A 16,557-nucleotide genomic window follows, 5' to 3' on the forward strand; every position below is an offset into this window, starting at 1 on the left:
ATAATGGGGAAATAAAGGGAAAATGGGTGGGGTGTAGAAACCAAGAAGATAAGGATATCCAACGTGAGAGAAAATAAAGAAAAAAATACATTCCAAACCAAGTGTTATATGACAGTGGGAGCTTTATGACTATTGACTAACGCTAATGTTTTTGTATCTTAGTCTTCCTAAAAATTAGCCTGACGTCGTCATACTCAGATTCTAGTCAGAATATGAGTCTGATACTGCTCCATTGGGCTGTGATTATGAGGCGTGTTTCAACCGAACCAGGAAAGAAAATGCCTCTGCACTCAACTGGATAGACCTACAACCAATCAGAGCAACGGAGTATGTGACGCCCCATCTTCTTAGTGACCAGCTGATAAATTAAACTTTTGCCGAATCCCGTAGGAAGGACGGCAAAAACATCTTTCCGATCGACAAATGTTGGTAAAATTGTTGGTACGAAATTGTTAGTACAAATAACCCCATTTACACAACTCCACACATGCACAGTATGTATGTGTCACACATATTCACACATCAACACAAAAACACAGACACAAATGGTATCTTAAATTAAAACCAGCACAAATAATTTCAGCCGAGGCCCTCTCTACAACTGAGAAAATATTTTTGAAAAATCCCAAGTTCCATGTCTGTGTTTGCTTGTGTTTGTTCGTGTGTGTGTGTGTGTGTGTGTGTGTGTGCAAATTCTTGTTTTTAATGATAAATGTCTACTTTTAATTCAAAATTTCTCTTCTTTTTTGGCGATTATCAATAAGGGAGCTTTGTGTGTGAGGGATTCCCTATTGGAAATATCCTCTCATCCTGTGCCATGCAGCTGTGTGTGTGTGTGTGTGTGTGTGTGTGTGTGTGTGTGTGTGTGCGTGTGTGCGTACGTACATGTTGTGCATGTTTAATAGGTGTGTGTATTGTGCTGAAATTGCACATCAAATTTAATGACGGTTGGCTGCAATTGCAATAACACTGATAGGAGGGTTTAGGCACTGCACAAATGCTCGGTCGGATCTCGCATCTCAGAACAATATCACACCTACAATGAGCAACATTCTCTGGGTAGTTTCATTGTAAATTAAAAATAATGCAGGAATTCTCATTCATAAATACAATAACCTGCAAACAGCAATACAAAGCCTCAGTGTAGGAGGAATAGAATTACCCTGCAATATGTTTTATGGGGGAGCCTTTTGTGAATAATGCTTTCCCACACACTATCAACAACATTGGCATGCTGTGTGAGGATTAGTTTAGCTTGTAAATCATACTGAATCATTTTTAACCAGTAAGAGTAAGTAAGCTCCTTTTAGATGTTGATATTGTGTGCAATTTCTTAACTGGTTTATGACATTAGCACAATTGAAATGCCCTCACTTTAGCAGTGTGTTCAGTGGAGTCTGTGAGCACATTACCAAATAGTGCGTAAGTAAATGCTCTCCATTACTGTATATGCCATTAGTTTCTTCCAACCCACTCCCTCCTTAGCATCTCTACGGCTATGATGCCCAGGGTTTCATTCATATTTATAATAATAAATACTTTAAACTGCATGAGATCTGTTCTCCAGAACATGTACAGTAGTTTCTCACAAGGTCACATACATCTGAAGTGAACTGATCGATCCCACTGCACTAGGTGTTGGAAAATATACTGAGTGAAGAGGTGAGATGGTAATACAGTGTAGACAAAGTTTATGGGAAAATGTAAGGGTAAAATCAAGTTTTAGATGTTAAACAGTCATGGGTCAGTTTAAGTAAACTGCTGATAGTTCAGGAGGACTGATAAAAAAGGGATTAGAAATCACTGGAAGCCCTTTGTCACACTGCAAGAAAGCCACCCATTATGCAGCCCTGTCTGTCACATGGCCCACCTCCTACACCAAACACCCACACACATGCACTCTTTTTTCCCCCTTAAAATATACTATGTAAATGTTCTATGCAGCCACCCTGCGTTGTTAACCAGGACAGTTCCGGGGTGAGGAGGTCTGGTTGGGTCGGGTGTAGAGGGGAAAAAAAACAATGGGAAAATCCTATCAATTATGACCTCATTTCAAACTTTAGCCTGCGGCTAATGAGCTCCATACCAGCAAAGTAGGCTAATGCTTGACCTCTGCCTTACAGGGCAGTTTGCTGCAGGATGAATAGTGAACATCGTGACTGCCAAGGCTGCAAGAGTCACCCATAACAAGATTTCCCTCTTAACCCCTGGAAGTCATTATGCAACAAAAGTAAATGTGCCATTCAGAGAAAAGAGAGAGGGGGGCAAACGTCAATGTTCAATTACGTTGTAACATCACTTGCTTAAAGCTCATCTTCGCCAATGCAAGCACAAGAGAATACTTTGTTTTTATTACCACTGCATAGACAGAGACTAGTAAAAAGCCTTTAACATTCATGATTGAATAATTAGCATACTACTTTTGCTACGAATAATTAATATACCACTAAACCTTTCACACATCTGCATATATTAGGTATATATTAAGCATATGTGGTTAGATAGCAGTTGGCTCTGACTCCAACGCATTTGATGGAATAGTATCATAGGTGGAGCTGCATTCCTTCTACATAACTTTGACTGAGGAAGCAGTAGATACTCTAGCCTATTACAGCACCCAGGTTGTATAGCTATTGCAATTGGACCTTTCCAATTTATAATGTACATACTTCACATACAAACAATCACCAGTATTTTATAAATAAATGAATTGTGACAGATATTTGACTTGATATCTCCTATAATGACTGGTCTTTGTCATCAGGTGTCACTGTGTTGAGAGACAAGCAGATTAGTAACAGAGGAAAACAAGAATTTACTATGGCTGCTTCTGGAGCCATCTGTAAAGCCAAATTACCACCTTTATTCTCTCTAATAACACAGCTGTCCTGGATTACTCATTGCTAAGAAAAATTAAAAAAAACCCTCAAACAATACAGTGGCTTTCACTACCCATTCACACATTCAGGTTTGTACTCGGTGACATAGTGTTAGTGGCTGGGAGATTCCCACTCTTTTCTCCATTTGAGAATTTAACCAGTTCCACTCTCTTTGAGGCAGGCCAATAAAAAAAATTCTCTCTCTATAGATGATTTATCGTGTGAAATTACCACCTAAATTGCAGCTGAGCAGAAACTCATCTTGGTTGAGTAACACTCATATACTTTGTCATAGCGATGTAGCACAGTAGCAGACAGCAGCGCCTCAAACCAGACTGGTTAGACAAGAGACAATATTTGAGTAGCGAGTATGACTCATCCCACTCATTCACTATTTTCTCATTCTTGTTCTCTCTGACACTCGCAATAGTACATGGTACTCAGCAGAAAACACTCTATGAATACAGTAGATGTACAAAATAGCCCAACAATGGACTCAAAGTTCCCTCTCTTTCTAAGAAACAATTTTCAATGACTTTTCAAATGTCCCTCACACAAATCCAGGACACAGCCATGGATCCCCCAAACAGACCACATTTTGGCCTCTTATTTCCAAACTAAATGTTCACAAGTCTCTCACAAGGAATTGGACCCTGACAGAAAAATGTCCTACTGCATGCCACGTCTGCAAAGACAATGCCTATGGCTACAACCTCTGTTCATTTATTATATAGAGAACAGTATTTTGCAATATCCTGAAAGTGCCGTTGTCCCGTCTGTTCTTTAAGTTGAAAGCAAGTGAGAAACCTACAAAGACAGTAAAGACAGCTGGATTTATCACTGTAACAACTGTACTTTGTACAAGTAGCAGACACCAATGCAGCAATAATGTAAAATGTACAATTGCAGAGGCTCTTTTACTAATTCTTTGAAAAAGAAAAGATAATTTGTTACTAGGAGGTGCTAATCAATAGTGTTAAATCCCCAAATGTTTGGTAGGCACTTTAGTGTAGTTCAGTGGTTCTCAACCTTTTTTGTGCCAGCGCCCCCCTATCCATTATCCAGGTCCCTAAATATTAATTATTACGCCCTAATATTAGGCCTATTATTGTTGTTACTATTGTTATCAAAAATAATCCAAATATCATATAATTGAATGACAAACAACATATTTATTAGTTTCCCAGGTATCAAAAAAGCCATGTGAATAGAAATTGTATTTACAGGTGTTTAAAAAAATGCAACCATTTGACATTCAATTTAAATAACAGCAGCCAATCAGAACGACTAGATATGTATCATTCAAACTTTAATTAGGTATTACAAACACTAACAGTAGACAATCAGAAACAGCTAGCAATTTAACATTCAAATCTATGTTTCATTCAAATCTAAATCTATAATCAAACTGTTCCAATGGAAAACAAGCTGGCACTTATCAAGGGGTAAAAGGAGAAGGATTTACTTCCGAATGGAAATAACAATACAACCTTTGAAAGTTAGTGAGAGTCCTTTGTTGATGCTTAGAAGAGTATAGGTTTGCTATCGCCTGTCTTGCGAGTAAATAGCAGAAAAAAACATTTGTAGAAACGTAACACCACATTGCGCTGCGTTTTGAGAAGGTGTGAGAATCCCGTACAGTAAACAGTTACATCACTGCCTCTATCGCTTCCACAAGAAAGTTTTAAAACACCAAACACAAACCCTGAACAGCCCGGGAGTTTGTGAAACAACTAAATGTTTGCCAAACAACAAAGCACAGTCGATGTCTCTCGCTCGTCTCTTTTCTTTCTATCTTTCTCTGTGAAACGAAGCTGCCTTCAGGTGCAGAAGGAAACGTTGTGTTCTATAAACGATCTGATGAAAAACTCTTAGTGTGAAATATAAAGTCTACTTGTGCTACATTGGGGGGTTAAAGAACACAACAGGACGTCGCACCACCCTGCGGTGATTGCTTTTTTTTTTTTATCTGAACGCAGCTTCACACTGAAGTACGGAGCTCATTTAAAGCGTAACTCTAGCCAAAATGCAACCTAAGGTCTTTTTGTTTTTGAATGTACCCGATTCAAACTTTCATTTAAAAGCATATTTAGGACGGAATCGCCACTTTTAAGATTTACCATATTTTCGTGCTTTCGTTTTTCGGTCAAATGGCCTTTTGAATTAACCTGACTCCGCCAGATGGATTGCTTCACATTTGCTTGGCATATCCATCTTGGAACTTTCCGTTGGAGAACTTTTGGGAAGGGGCGAAAATACTGGTTAGCTGATTGGGTAAACCATCTGTCTATCACCACCTGTGTTGACGATAGACGGGCCAAATCAACCAATCAGATCTCATCCGTGGAAGCCGCCATGTTGTTTAGACTGAACAGTCACTTCTCGTTGCGTCACACCTAAACCCGCCTCAAAACCAACGCTGATTGGTCGGTCGTTTGGCGAACGGCTCCAAATTTTCTCTGTCTCAAGATGCCAGACTGATCTGCGAGTGGAAAACTGGAGCTCGCGAGATCAGGACGGTCTCACAAGGCTACTTTTGAAAGGGAGTGCTAGGGGCACTTTTATGCTAGCCTAAAAATAGCTATATTTAAAACACTAAGAAGGCTCGACACAACATGAAACTTTGCTCGAAGTATGACCAGGGTCTCTACACCTTAACGAAAGCATTGACAACATTGTTTGTGTACCCAGAGTTTACTAAAAAGAAAGGTTTTGAGCAACTCACTGTAGCTGTTGTGCTGTTGTGTTCTGTTGGGTCACCGTCTATCGAGCCATTCAAAAATAGTCGAGGGAGGAGAGTAAAGATGGAAAGCTCCAAAAGCTTAGTTCCATATAAATGCACGGATAATTAGTTGTTTTATCGTTAGTGAAACACAATATTGACCTTGTAGTTGAAAAAGGAGCCTCATATAGGATAGCGTAAACAACAACTGCTAACATGAGTTGCTCAAAACCTTTCTTTTTAGTAAACTCTGGGTACACAAACAATGTTCTCAACGCTTTCGTTAAGGTGTAGAGACCCTGGTCATACTTCGAGTAAAGTTTCATGTTGTGTCGAGCCTTCTTAGTGTTTTAAAAATAGCTATTTTGAGGCTAGCATAAAAGTGCCCCTAGCACTCCCATTCAAAAGGCCATTTGACCGACCGTAAACATGTATTGTTATTGTGAATCTTTGGTTTAAACTAGCTTTCAAACAAACGTCCCCCTTTCCAAAATATTGCTTCCAGTGCCCCCCCCCCCAATCATCTTCTGAACGGTACCACCCCCGTTGAGAAACACAAGCTATGTCATGATTTACAAAATAATCAAATTTTATCATGGAATATACTGTATATGGAGCTCACTACAAAGCTTAATCCGTAATAAGCCGTTAGCATTAGTCTATTTTCTACAAGAAAAGCAAATTTTAGAACATTAGCCACACATAAGGGGGATAGCGACCTACTTTGTCATCTTACTTAATGGTAGTGTATTCATCAGATTATTATGTGACGCAGCATGTTTCAATAGTGTTTGACAAAATCAGCATATGCTGAAAAACTAACTGATACATACTGTAAATGATTAAAACTGTAGTTCTAGGATTTTAAAGCAACAGCAGGGTCCGTGTACTTGACGGCCAACGGATTTTCGTTTTGAAAGGAAAAAAACAAAAACGAAAAACGGCCAGTTTCCCAATTACCATTAGTAAATAGGAAAACAAAAAACGGAAAACAACCCATTATTCGTTTTTTGTTTTGATATTAAAAAATGGAAAACGAAAAACAATCTCGTTATCCGATTGTCTTTGATGTATTTGTAGATGGAACTCGGAAATTAAAATGTGTGTATAAATCTTATTCCTTTGTCAGTACCCGATCCGTACCGCCTGTAAAATCCGTTCTGTGCACTGCCTGATCAGTTCTACGCTTGCGCGAACACCGGCAAACTTCACAGCTCTATGCACGCATTGGCATAAGGATGTTTGGACATTCCCGGTTACCGGAAGAAAACATTAGACAGTGACAGTAGACCGTTATGATGGCAAAGATGAAGTTTACAAGGTGTTTGCTGGAGTTGCCTAAAGTATCTGTTAATGATATACGGAGCGTCGTCTGGCCATCCAGTACAACACCATGTAGCAAATTAAATAAAGGCTTCAAATTTTACGTTTCGTCATTTCTTTGCAACTTTGAAGGTAATTTGCCAACGCTAGCTAGCCTGAGCTAGAAGCCTTGCTTTGGTGTTTTAAGTCATGACTCCGTCCTGCTTCAGGTTAACCATGCTTTTAATAAAGTTTAAGCATGTGTATACCTCTCACTTCATGTGTTTGTACTTTTATGAAAGTATCGGGTAAAACAGGGCTACAAATGAGATCTCTGTGAGAGACCAGCATACTCCTAGCAAACTATTATGTAGCTCAATGCTGGACATTTCACCCCTAATTCCGGTCACTTTACTGTATTTGTATTTGTTTAGTATTTGGTTTAGAAGCCTTTATTGGTGATTTTTACGGTACAAAGTCCTGCTACATACGTACATAGCTAGCTATATGCTCCGCTATGTCGCGTTAGCATGCAGCTACAATAGTTAGCTATGAGTATGCTAACGTTAGATTGTAGTGGAACGAAGCAGCACTTTCTAACGTCAAAAATCAGAGATAAAGGCTTCTGAACCAAACACTACACAATCGGACATGTTTCAGCAGGAATGTGACCCGGAATTGGGGAGAATTTAACAACATTGCCAGCTAAGATGACCGTTAGCATGTAGCTACTATAGTGTTTACTGCCGTTAGCATGTAGCTACTATAGTGGTATACAGCAGTGGTGGCTGGGAGAGCTGTCATCCCATCTTCAAAAGGACACTTATGTACGTTTACACTTCATCGCATTAATAATAGACAGTCTATGGTTATTAGTCAAGACGAAGTATTAGGTAAAAACATTAACGTAAACAACACAACAACGATGTCACTACACGGTTTTGGATCAGTGACAAGTTTCGAATGTTTGTAGCTATGACTATTGTATAATAAAGATTTAATAAAAAAAGATTTAATAAAAAAGTTGTAATGTTTGGTCGTAAAGTGTTGACACATGGTACAAACATAGACTGTAAATCGCACATGGACATTGTTAGTTTTCTACTACGTAATTATGCGCATGCACAGAACGGATCTTACAGGCGGTACTGGCCAATAAATGCTATTGAAGGGCGGGTCTTGGCGTGGCGGGAGTAACTTCCGGGTCACGAAAAAATACCAATGCAAAATTAAGGAATACGACTTATACACACGTATTTTAATTTCCGAGTTCCATCTACAAATACATCAAAGACAATCGGATAACGAGATTGTTTTTCGTTTTCCGTTTTTTAATATCAAAACAAAAAACGAATAATGGGTTGTTTTCTGTTTTTTGTTTTCCTATTTACTAATGGTAATTGGGAAACTGTCCGTTTTTCGTTTTTGTTTTTTTCCTTTCAAAACGAAAATCTGTTGGCCACCAAGTACACGGACCCAGCAGCTCCCACTATTGTTCTCTTTCTCCCTCCAACACACAAAAAACAGACAACTGACACTGTTTATAAGCTCCATTGTAAATCTTCTGCCCTCTGATGGGGTTTGACACACACACACACACACACACACACACACACACACACACACACACACACACACACACACACACACAGAATCATCTCTATCTAACTCATCTGCATCTACTTACTGACATTTGATATTTCAGACCTGACATTCTTCACCTATCCACTAGTACTCCCCACTGAGTTCCTGCTTCAGACGACCACATGATCAGTCACCTGCTTGCACACCTGTTCCCCATTACATTATTAGTCATAGTATATACAGTGCCCAGCCAGTATTCACACTCTGCCAGATTGTCTAGGTTGCTCAGTAGCCTTACTGTGTCAGTCTTTGTCCTATTCTGCAGCTTTGTATCTGTGTTTGTGACCACCTGCCTGCCCTTGACCACTGTCTGCCAGAGTTGCCTCTTTGGTTCTGTTTGCCAGTTTGGACTGTCTTTTCGGTTTCTCTGTATAAGCCTGCCTCCAACAAGTAAAGAATGATTTTACTGCCTCGCCTTCTGTATCTATTCATGGTCAGTAATAAACAAATGTCTGTTACATATATTCTCAAATGTCCAGTGTGTTTTATTTTCACAATAAAACAGTGTGTTGGTGCACAACAAGAGACAAATCAGTGTAGCTTAACCTGTCATGTTGTGTTTGGTTACAGTTTGTATGTTTGAGTAGGACAGGATATTATATGTTCAACAAAGAACAAGGAAGAAAATTACAGTGCTACCACCTGCTGAGTATTTTGACAGAAGCAATTACACAGGACTGGTGAAAGATAGGATTGGGGTGATACATATGAATGGAAACAAGTGAAACCACGGTTTTACCTTAATCTCCACCAGTTCATGTTAACGTGCTAGGGCAGCACAAAACCAACATTGTCACACACAAACTGTCCTCATGCAAAGCTCTTGGGGCTCTGCATGGCCTCAAGAGAGTACTTCAATTACACATGAATGAACCAACAAACACACATGGTCGAGCTGTTATTAAGGTCCACTTTTCAAGCATTTTATAAAGATTAGAGCATAAAACTTAACCAGAGCCTCCCTGAACTTGCTGAAACCACATGGCCTCCATGCTATCCAAGCTCTGACCAAAGGCCTTTGCACTGAATATGTGTCGTTCACTCAGTTTAGCAGATTGCACAAAGCATACGCTCTTCAGATGTCAGGATGACTAAGTGCACAGCTGTTTGGTCTTACCTTGGTGTGGAGCTTAGACAGCTGTTTTTCATCCAGGTGACTTTGGGTGTAGACACGTCTTTTATAGCGGAACTGAAACACAACAAGGACAAACATAAGAGGTTAAGCAGGTTTTACCCTTTCTTTTTGTCTGTGTGAACACTGCGCACAAAATAAACAATAATAATGTTAATTATCAAAGTCACTCCAAATTAGTTTGTCACACAGTATCAGCTCATCAGACCAAATTATGTCTAATCTGTATCACATATTGGCTTGTCCTCTGAGGGAGAAAAATAGCAAATTCTGACTCACTTAATAACCATGCAATAACATTAGGGGAACAAATATTTCCCTGTATACGGCTGTTATCTTTTTCCAGCGTTCCTACTTGTCATCTTTTCCACATATTACATCTTGCTTGAAAGCCCATCTACTGCTCCTAGAAGCTTAAGTGTAAAATATAAATTGCAAAACAATAAAAAAGGTGTCCAATTTCAAGTTAATGAATACGCAGGAGGGACATTGCATACAGGTTTGACAAATTAAAAAAGACAAGTGGATTCATTTTAAAAAGACAGTGTTTTGAAACTTTGAGTTAAATTGTTTCTACAACTGGAAATATCAATTTAGCATGTCAAATAGTTAATCAAAGTAAAAACAATGTTGACCAGACATTGATTGGATTATACAAAACGACAGTATATGAAAAAGTTAAAGGTAATGAGAAGGTAGAAAAATATTGTGGCAGAAATTATGCAAAATAAAATTGTGACAATACATATCGTAGAGCTGAAAATCTCAACATCAATGTTATCAGAACTGAGAATGGATTATTTCTAAGTCGGACCATATGTGTTCTGTAACTACAACAAACAAGCTGCATTAACTTTCCCAACATGTCAAAAGCCAGATCATTTATTAGGTCTGTTGCAAGTGGCTTGTTTAATAGACAGGTTTCCCTGAACACTAACAGCCTGTAATAACTTTCACTGCCCAGTACTCGCAATGTATTTCCTTTCTCTCTCTGTGTGTGTGTGTGTGTGTGTGTGTGTGTGTGTGTGTGTGTGTGTGTGTGTGTGTGTGTGTGTGTGTGTGTGTGTGTGTGTGTGTGTGTGTGTGTGCACGTCTGGTTCTACACCGATGTGTGGTGTTCACCAGGGTAAATCCACGACGGAGCAGAGTGGTTATGAGCTCCTAATCCAAACCTGTCAATCATCTCTACACACCACAGGCCTCAGGGAATTACTGCTGGTCAATCAATGACACACACAGTACCCCGACAGAGCAGTAGCAGACACTCGCGCACATCCATACACACACACAAACACACAAACTGATCGGAGCCCACACTTATTCTGTTAAATTGTAAGCCTTTGCAAGTCCAACCACAGATTTAAAGTTAGAGATGAAACAGATTGAACAAGGAAATTATTCATGTAAACAGTGAAATTTGAGTTTAGTTTGTTGAAAACATGGTAAAGTATTTTTAATTAAAGAGATATATTACAATTTGCAAAGCCATCTGGGACTATCATAAGTAATAATATAGTTAAAAATAATAGCAGTATCTCCCAATGCATCAGAGATTGCCATTAAACTGAGGCTCAAGGTAAAAAGTAAATCTGTATTATGCTCTTCATCTCTTCACACATCATCAAAAAACTAGTGAAAACCAGTCAGAAAACAAGCCAGAAAACCACCTGGACTCTTTACACCAGCGTTTGTAAAGCAACACATCTTTATACGCCTGCATTTCTCTCAGATCAAAAAACCATGATGGACAAGCACAACAATTATCTCCAAGAGATGACAGCCACTCCAGACAACACACTGTCGTTGAGCATGGTATTATTGCTGCTAGATTTAACTGACACATGACAGAAAAAGCATACACTGCGTCACAATAATGCACATACCCGCACCAACGTGCTGCATGAACCTGCATGTGTGTGCCTATGACACACAGACAACTTCAAAAAGACTACATCAGATTCAATAACAAGCTTATAAGATAAGACAGACAACAGGCATAATGTGTTTAGTCTGTATAAACAAAATGACCTGAAGCACCAACAGTGGTGGTCAATAATGAAATAATTGTTGAATACTGGGGGGCCGCAAATACCCTCATGTTGTTGTTATTTAATTTGACATGATTTAAGCAAGTTCATGCCTACATTATTTGTATATCTGTTAAGTCTCTGTCTCTTTTTCTAAGGCTGGATTACTAACTGAGCAAACCAGGTGAATGTTGCATAGTATTCATTCATTCACCAATATCTTGCGAAGCTAATTATTAATACAATAAATCCGAAAGACACGCAACACTCTTTTTTCAAAGAAGATAACTAGTGTGTGCACACAATATAGAGTGTGAAGTATGATCTGGATACACTGCTAATCTATTCTGGGATAGAGAAAAAAATCACTCTGGGTTGTTTGTATTTCTTTAAACAAATCACAACCAACCTGGGTGGTGCTAAGCCCCGGATGCAGCGACGGTGCCTGTGCAAAATAGATAGCGGGGATAGCTTAAGGGGAGGGATATCTACGTCAGGCTTTATCCCTGCAATGTACATCCGTTACATTAAGTTAAAAATAACAATTCTTATGTAAATTGATTTTTCCCCCACCCATATAATCATTAATCGGAGGATGATAGGGTACAGAGAGTTTATCTATGGTGTGGTGGCATGTATCACCTCTTTTTCCACCTCTTGCTCTCTCCTGCTCCTAAAGCCTCATACATACACATGATTCATACCTACCTCCAGGTAAGGTACAGGAGCGATGGATGGGAAGGGGTATTCCCTTAGCTGTCTCTCCTCATCCAGAAACTTGCCAGCCTTGCCGTTGTAGGCTGGCTGGAATAGGCCATAGTTGAGTACATCCTTCAGGCTCTGGTTGAGAGTACACAGGATCCGCTGCTTTGACAGCCAGATCGGGGCATCCACATTGAATTTCATACATTTCTGCAGAGACAAGAGGAAAAGAGGAGAGAAGGTTAAGCATGTCATTTTTTTTTTTAAATATCACATATTGCACTTTAATTAAGTAAAACCAAGATATTGAAGAGTGATATTTTGAATGTATTCAACTTTCAATGTCAAGTGGGCAGCTAGACCTTTTATTATAATAACTAATTGACACAGGTAGAATTTTACCATTATCCATTACTTTTCACAAAAGGTTATCCTGAAAGCCAGTGCTAAAGTAGTTACCATACTAAAGCAAACAAAACCGTAATATATGCAAGCAAAAGCTCTTTCAACACTCTTCTGACACCCTTTTTTCAGCAGCATAAATTACATTTATATAAGTTAAGCTGGCAAATATGTAGTCTCGCTTTGCCAGACCCTCCTCCAAAGCGCACTGAAGGAGGGTCTGGCTACTCCATATAGCATTCGGGAATGTGAGGAAAATGTGCTCTGGTTTAATGGCATTTCTTTAAACCAATCAGAATCGTCATGGGCGGTGCTAAGCTCCGCACAGAGCCGCTGCAAAGTGCGAGAGAAAACTCAGATTGGACAGATAGTCTAGCTAGCTATCTTAATTTACCCTGCAGAGATCTGAGAAGCAGTCAACAATAGTCCTCATAAATCCACCAAATTTAAAATTCCAACACAAAGAAAACGGAAGGAAACGGAAAATACAAGCATCCGGCGGAATTTCCTGCAGCACCAGAGCAATCCCGGAAGTGGAACGCGAAGGATATAGACAAGCAAATATGTAACTGCTGCACTTATAGCTGCAGTAGCTATCTCCAGTCATAAATGAGACAGTTAACAGGTACTGTATTGATGTGAAAAATACAATCAAGTTGGTTAACTTCTACAATCTAGTAAACAACTGTATAGACTGAGATATATCTCTTTTCCATAAATTACTGCTATCAAGAAATTAGGAAAAAGGTTGGTTAACTGTTAATTAAAACACACATACTGGATTATCATGCTAAATTCAACCATTAAAAATAATAGTCCTTTATACTGTCCAGAGTGTAAAAGGACTATAGTTATTGTGGCTAGTCAGAGCACATCCCTCTAGCTACCACATTGTGGAGCCTGAGAGAGAGAGGGAGTGTGCAAAACCCATAAGTAATAGATCAATCACTGCTGCCTGCGATATCGATTTGGCACCTTAACTCTATCCTGCTCAGAGTGACTGTGTTTCTGACACTCAGACACAACTGTGAGGAATCACATTTTATCACAGCAATACAGCGGAACTAACAACCACATGCAGATGCCCAGATGCAGATGTACTCAGGCAGCTCTGAATGAAATATCACTGCAGCCATTTAAAATGAAGCCAAGACTGGTAAAAACAAATCATTACTGTAGCTGTCTATGCGAAGACATAATGGCATGCAGAGTTGTCACATTATTACTAAGAGATAGAATTCAGATTTTTTTATATATTCAACATATACAACATATTCAACAAACAAAAAACATGTACACAAGAACGATTGTATTTGTACAGTGTGTTGTTCTAGGTTTGAACCATAGACTGTACATGAAGATGGATGGCTTGACAGCTCCCCAATAGTGAAGCCAAAACATCTTGATCGCCCCCTGGTGACTGCATGGCTGCAGTATAGGTCATAGACCCTGCCCCCACCTTGGATAGGACATGGATTTTCATAAAGATAATTTCCGTCATTTAAGGTAGTTCTTATCATGCTTATGTATGTTCAAGAGCCCATCTTTCTGATAAGTTTGGTGGGGTGAAACGTCATGATTGACAGCTGAGAATGACTCGTAATTGGTTGGGTGGGTGTATGGGTGGGACTTGGTGGGATCACTGCCCTATTTACTGTGCAGACTCTGGCTCCAAAATTACAAGATGACAGCGCCCCTATCCTGGATATTTTGGCACCACTTTTGTACGTATCGTCCATCTTTATGATTTGAACCTTTATCAAAATAACACCTAGACACACTAAAGTAGACATAATGTCATATTAGGGTGAGGGAGCAAAGGAGTGGCAAATACTACTGGTATATCTTTATAGAAAAAATTTAAAGAGAAATTAGGTGCATGAGTCTTGATAAGCAAGGTATCCATAATATCATACAGTATCAGCCTAAAGCAATTCAAGGGAAAGGATCTGCAAAAACTAGAAGTGCTATTGATATGATCAATCTTAAAGAATAAAAGGCAACAGATTATCAACAGTTTCCTCCTAATACAGGTAGTAATGATGGCGTTTATAGAGCCAGCATGTCATGTTATCATCTAAACATTCACTGATGAGGTTGATAAGTAAGTTCTTTACCTGAGTGGGTCTGGTTGCAGTGTAAATTCTACAAAATTGGCTATATACTCTAGGCAACTGTTGCACTGTTAAGTTTTTAGAATAATAAAAGGGTTGTGGTATTAAGCAGCTCAATATTATAACTCTTTCAGCCCCACTTTTGGACATCAGTATCACTAGGCTTCTGATGATAATCAGATGTGTTTTTTTCAAATAGTTTGTTTTCTAGATTTGCCTGTGATGATTTATACAACGACCTACTGTTTGCTTTCCAACACTACCGTTTTAGTTATCTCTTAGAGTGATGTTTGCCATGATGGTGGCAATTTTGAAAATCTGAAAAGTGGGATCAATCCACCAAAACAGTGTTTTGTAGTGTAACTTATGTACTTTTAATGTCGACTTGAAAACCTGGGCAACACAAGCGATAGGAAGATGCTAACAAACTAACATCAAACATAGCTTTGAAAAGCTGCATCTTCACTTGAGATTGGTTGCCTTTTTAATTACACTAAGACGGTGGAGGATTAAGAAGGCCATTTTGTTGAAACATTGTGAGTGAGATCTTACCATCTACACACAGCCACACAGCAATGAATAAACACAGCCACACAAACAAATACACACATCTGAAACTACAAAGAATAGTTAATCAATAATTTCTCACTACGTTTGCCACTACAAAATTGTCGACGCTTAAAAAGTTCACCTCAGAAATAAAAGCAATGATAATACCCATAAAACAAGCTCACTTATAGCAAAATGTCTTTGTATGTTATTACTGTAGCTCTGTGTAGGACTTAGAAATTAAACTCTATCAAAAACATTCAGAGCTAACAAAGTCACTTTCAAGAGTGACTAAGTAATTACAAAAATGAAAACTGATACATACAAAAAATAATTAAATGCCACTGTGGAGAGTAAGCTGTGACAGATTTTTAATTTATTTTTTGAAATACTGGCTATGATGAACAAAACCTAATATCTCCAGAATGTGTCAGTCTGGGCACTGTTATAACACTGAGCAGGAGAAAAAAACGTAAGAAAGAAAGAAAGAAAGAAAGAATTCTACATTTGTCTGTGATGATGTAATACAAAAATATATTCCTATACATTATTTAAAAAAATAAAGACACTAATAAAATATTGACTGTTGACCAGCAGGCAAAAATAAATTTTTAAGGCATATTTGCTGCAAAGGTTTTCCTTCTGGTTAAAAGCATACTAAATATAAATAAATAAAATAAAAATACAAAAACATTGGGCAGAGTGTCAGGTCACAGGTTTTATTTGTATACTTTCAGAGAACAACCAGTCAGTCAAATCATGTGGTCGGTTTGGAGAGAAAACATGCACACTCTTAGCCCTCCATTGCTATCTCCATTGCTGAGACACTAAAAATGACACAGTCCTACTAGGTTAACATACTGTATATGTAAGTTACAGGTCTTGGCCATTCAGTGGTATAATTGAATAGAACTGAATGTGGGGGCATTTGTTTCTTGAGGGTAAAGTTAACATACAGGAAAATATAATTTTAGAGCCAGTGATGTTATGTTAGTCAGAGAAATATTCCTGTGATTCATTTATTTACTTATTTGTTTTTTTTCCAAATGTACTTTAATCACCTCTAGTGTATGCATTGGGTTCT

The 16,557-nt window shown here is 38.6% G+C and overlaps 1 protein-coding gene across 1 annotated transcript in view; it reads right to left on the reverse strand.

Moving 5' to 3' along the window:
* The window catches only part of shank3a (SH3 and multiple ankyrin repeat domains 3a), a 204,606-nt gene that overhangs the window by 117,203 nt on the left and 70,846 nt on the right, over window positions 1-16,557 (reverse strand). The window contains 2 exon segments of the mRNA XM_036003218.1: window positions 9,665-9,736; window positions 12,415-12,618. Of these exon segments, the coding sequence (XP_035859111.1) occupies window positions 9,665-9,736; window positions 12,415-12,618 (276 nt within the window).

This window comes from Sander lucioperca, chromosome 7, assembly GCF_008315115.2.
Source record: "Sander lucioperca isolate FBNREF2018 chromosome 7, SLUC_FBN_1.2, whole genome shotgun sequence".
Classification (NCBI taxonomy): Eukaryota; Metazoa; Chordata; class Actinopteri; order Perciformes; family Percidae; genus Sander; species Sander lucioperca.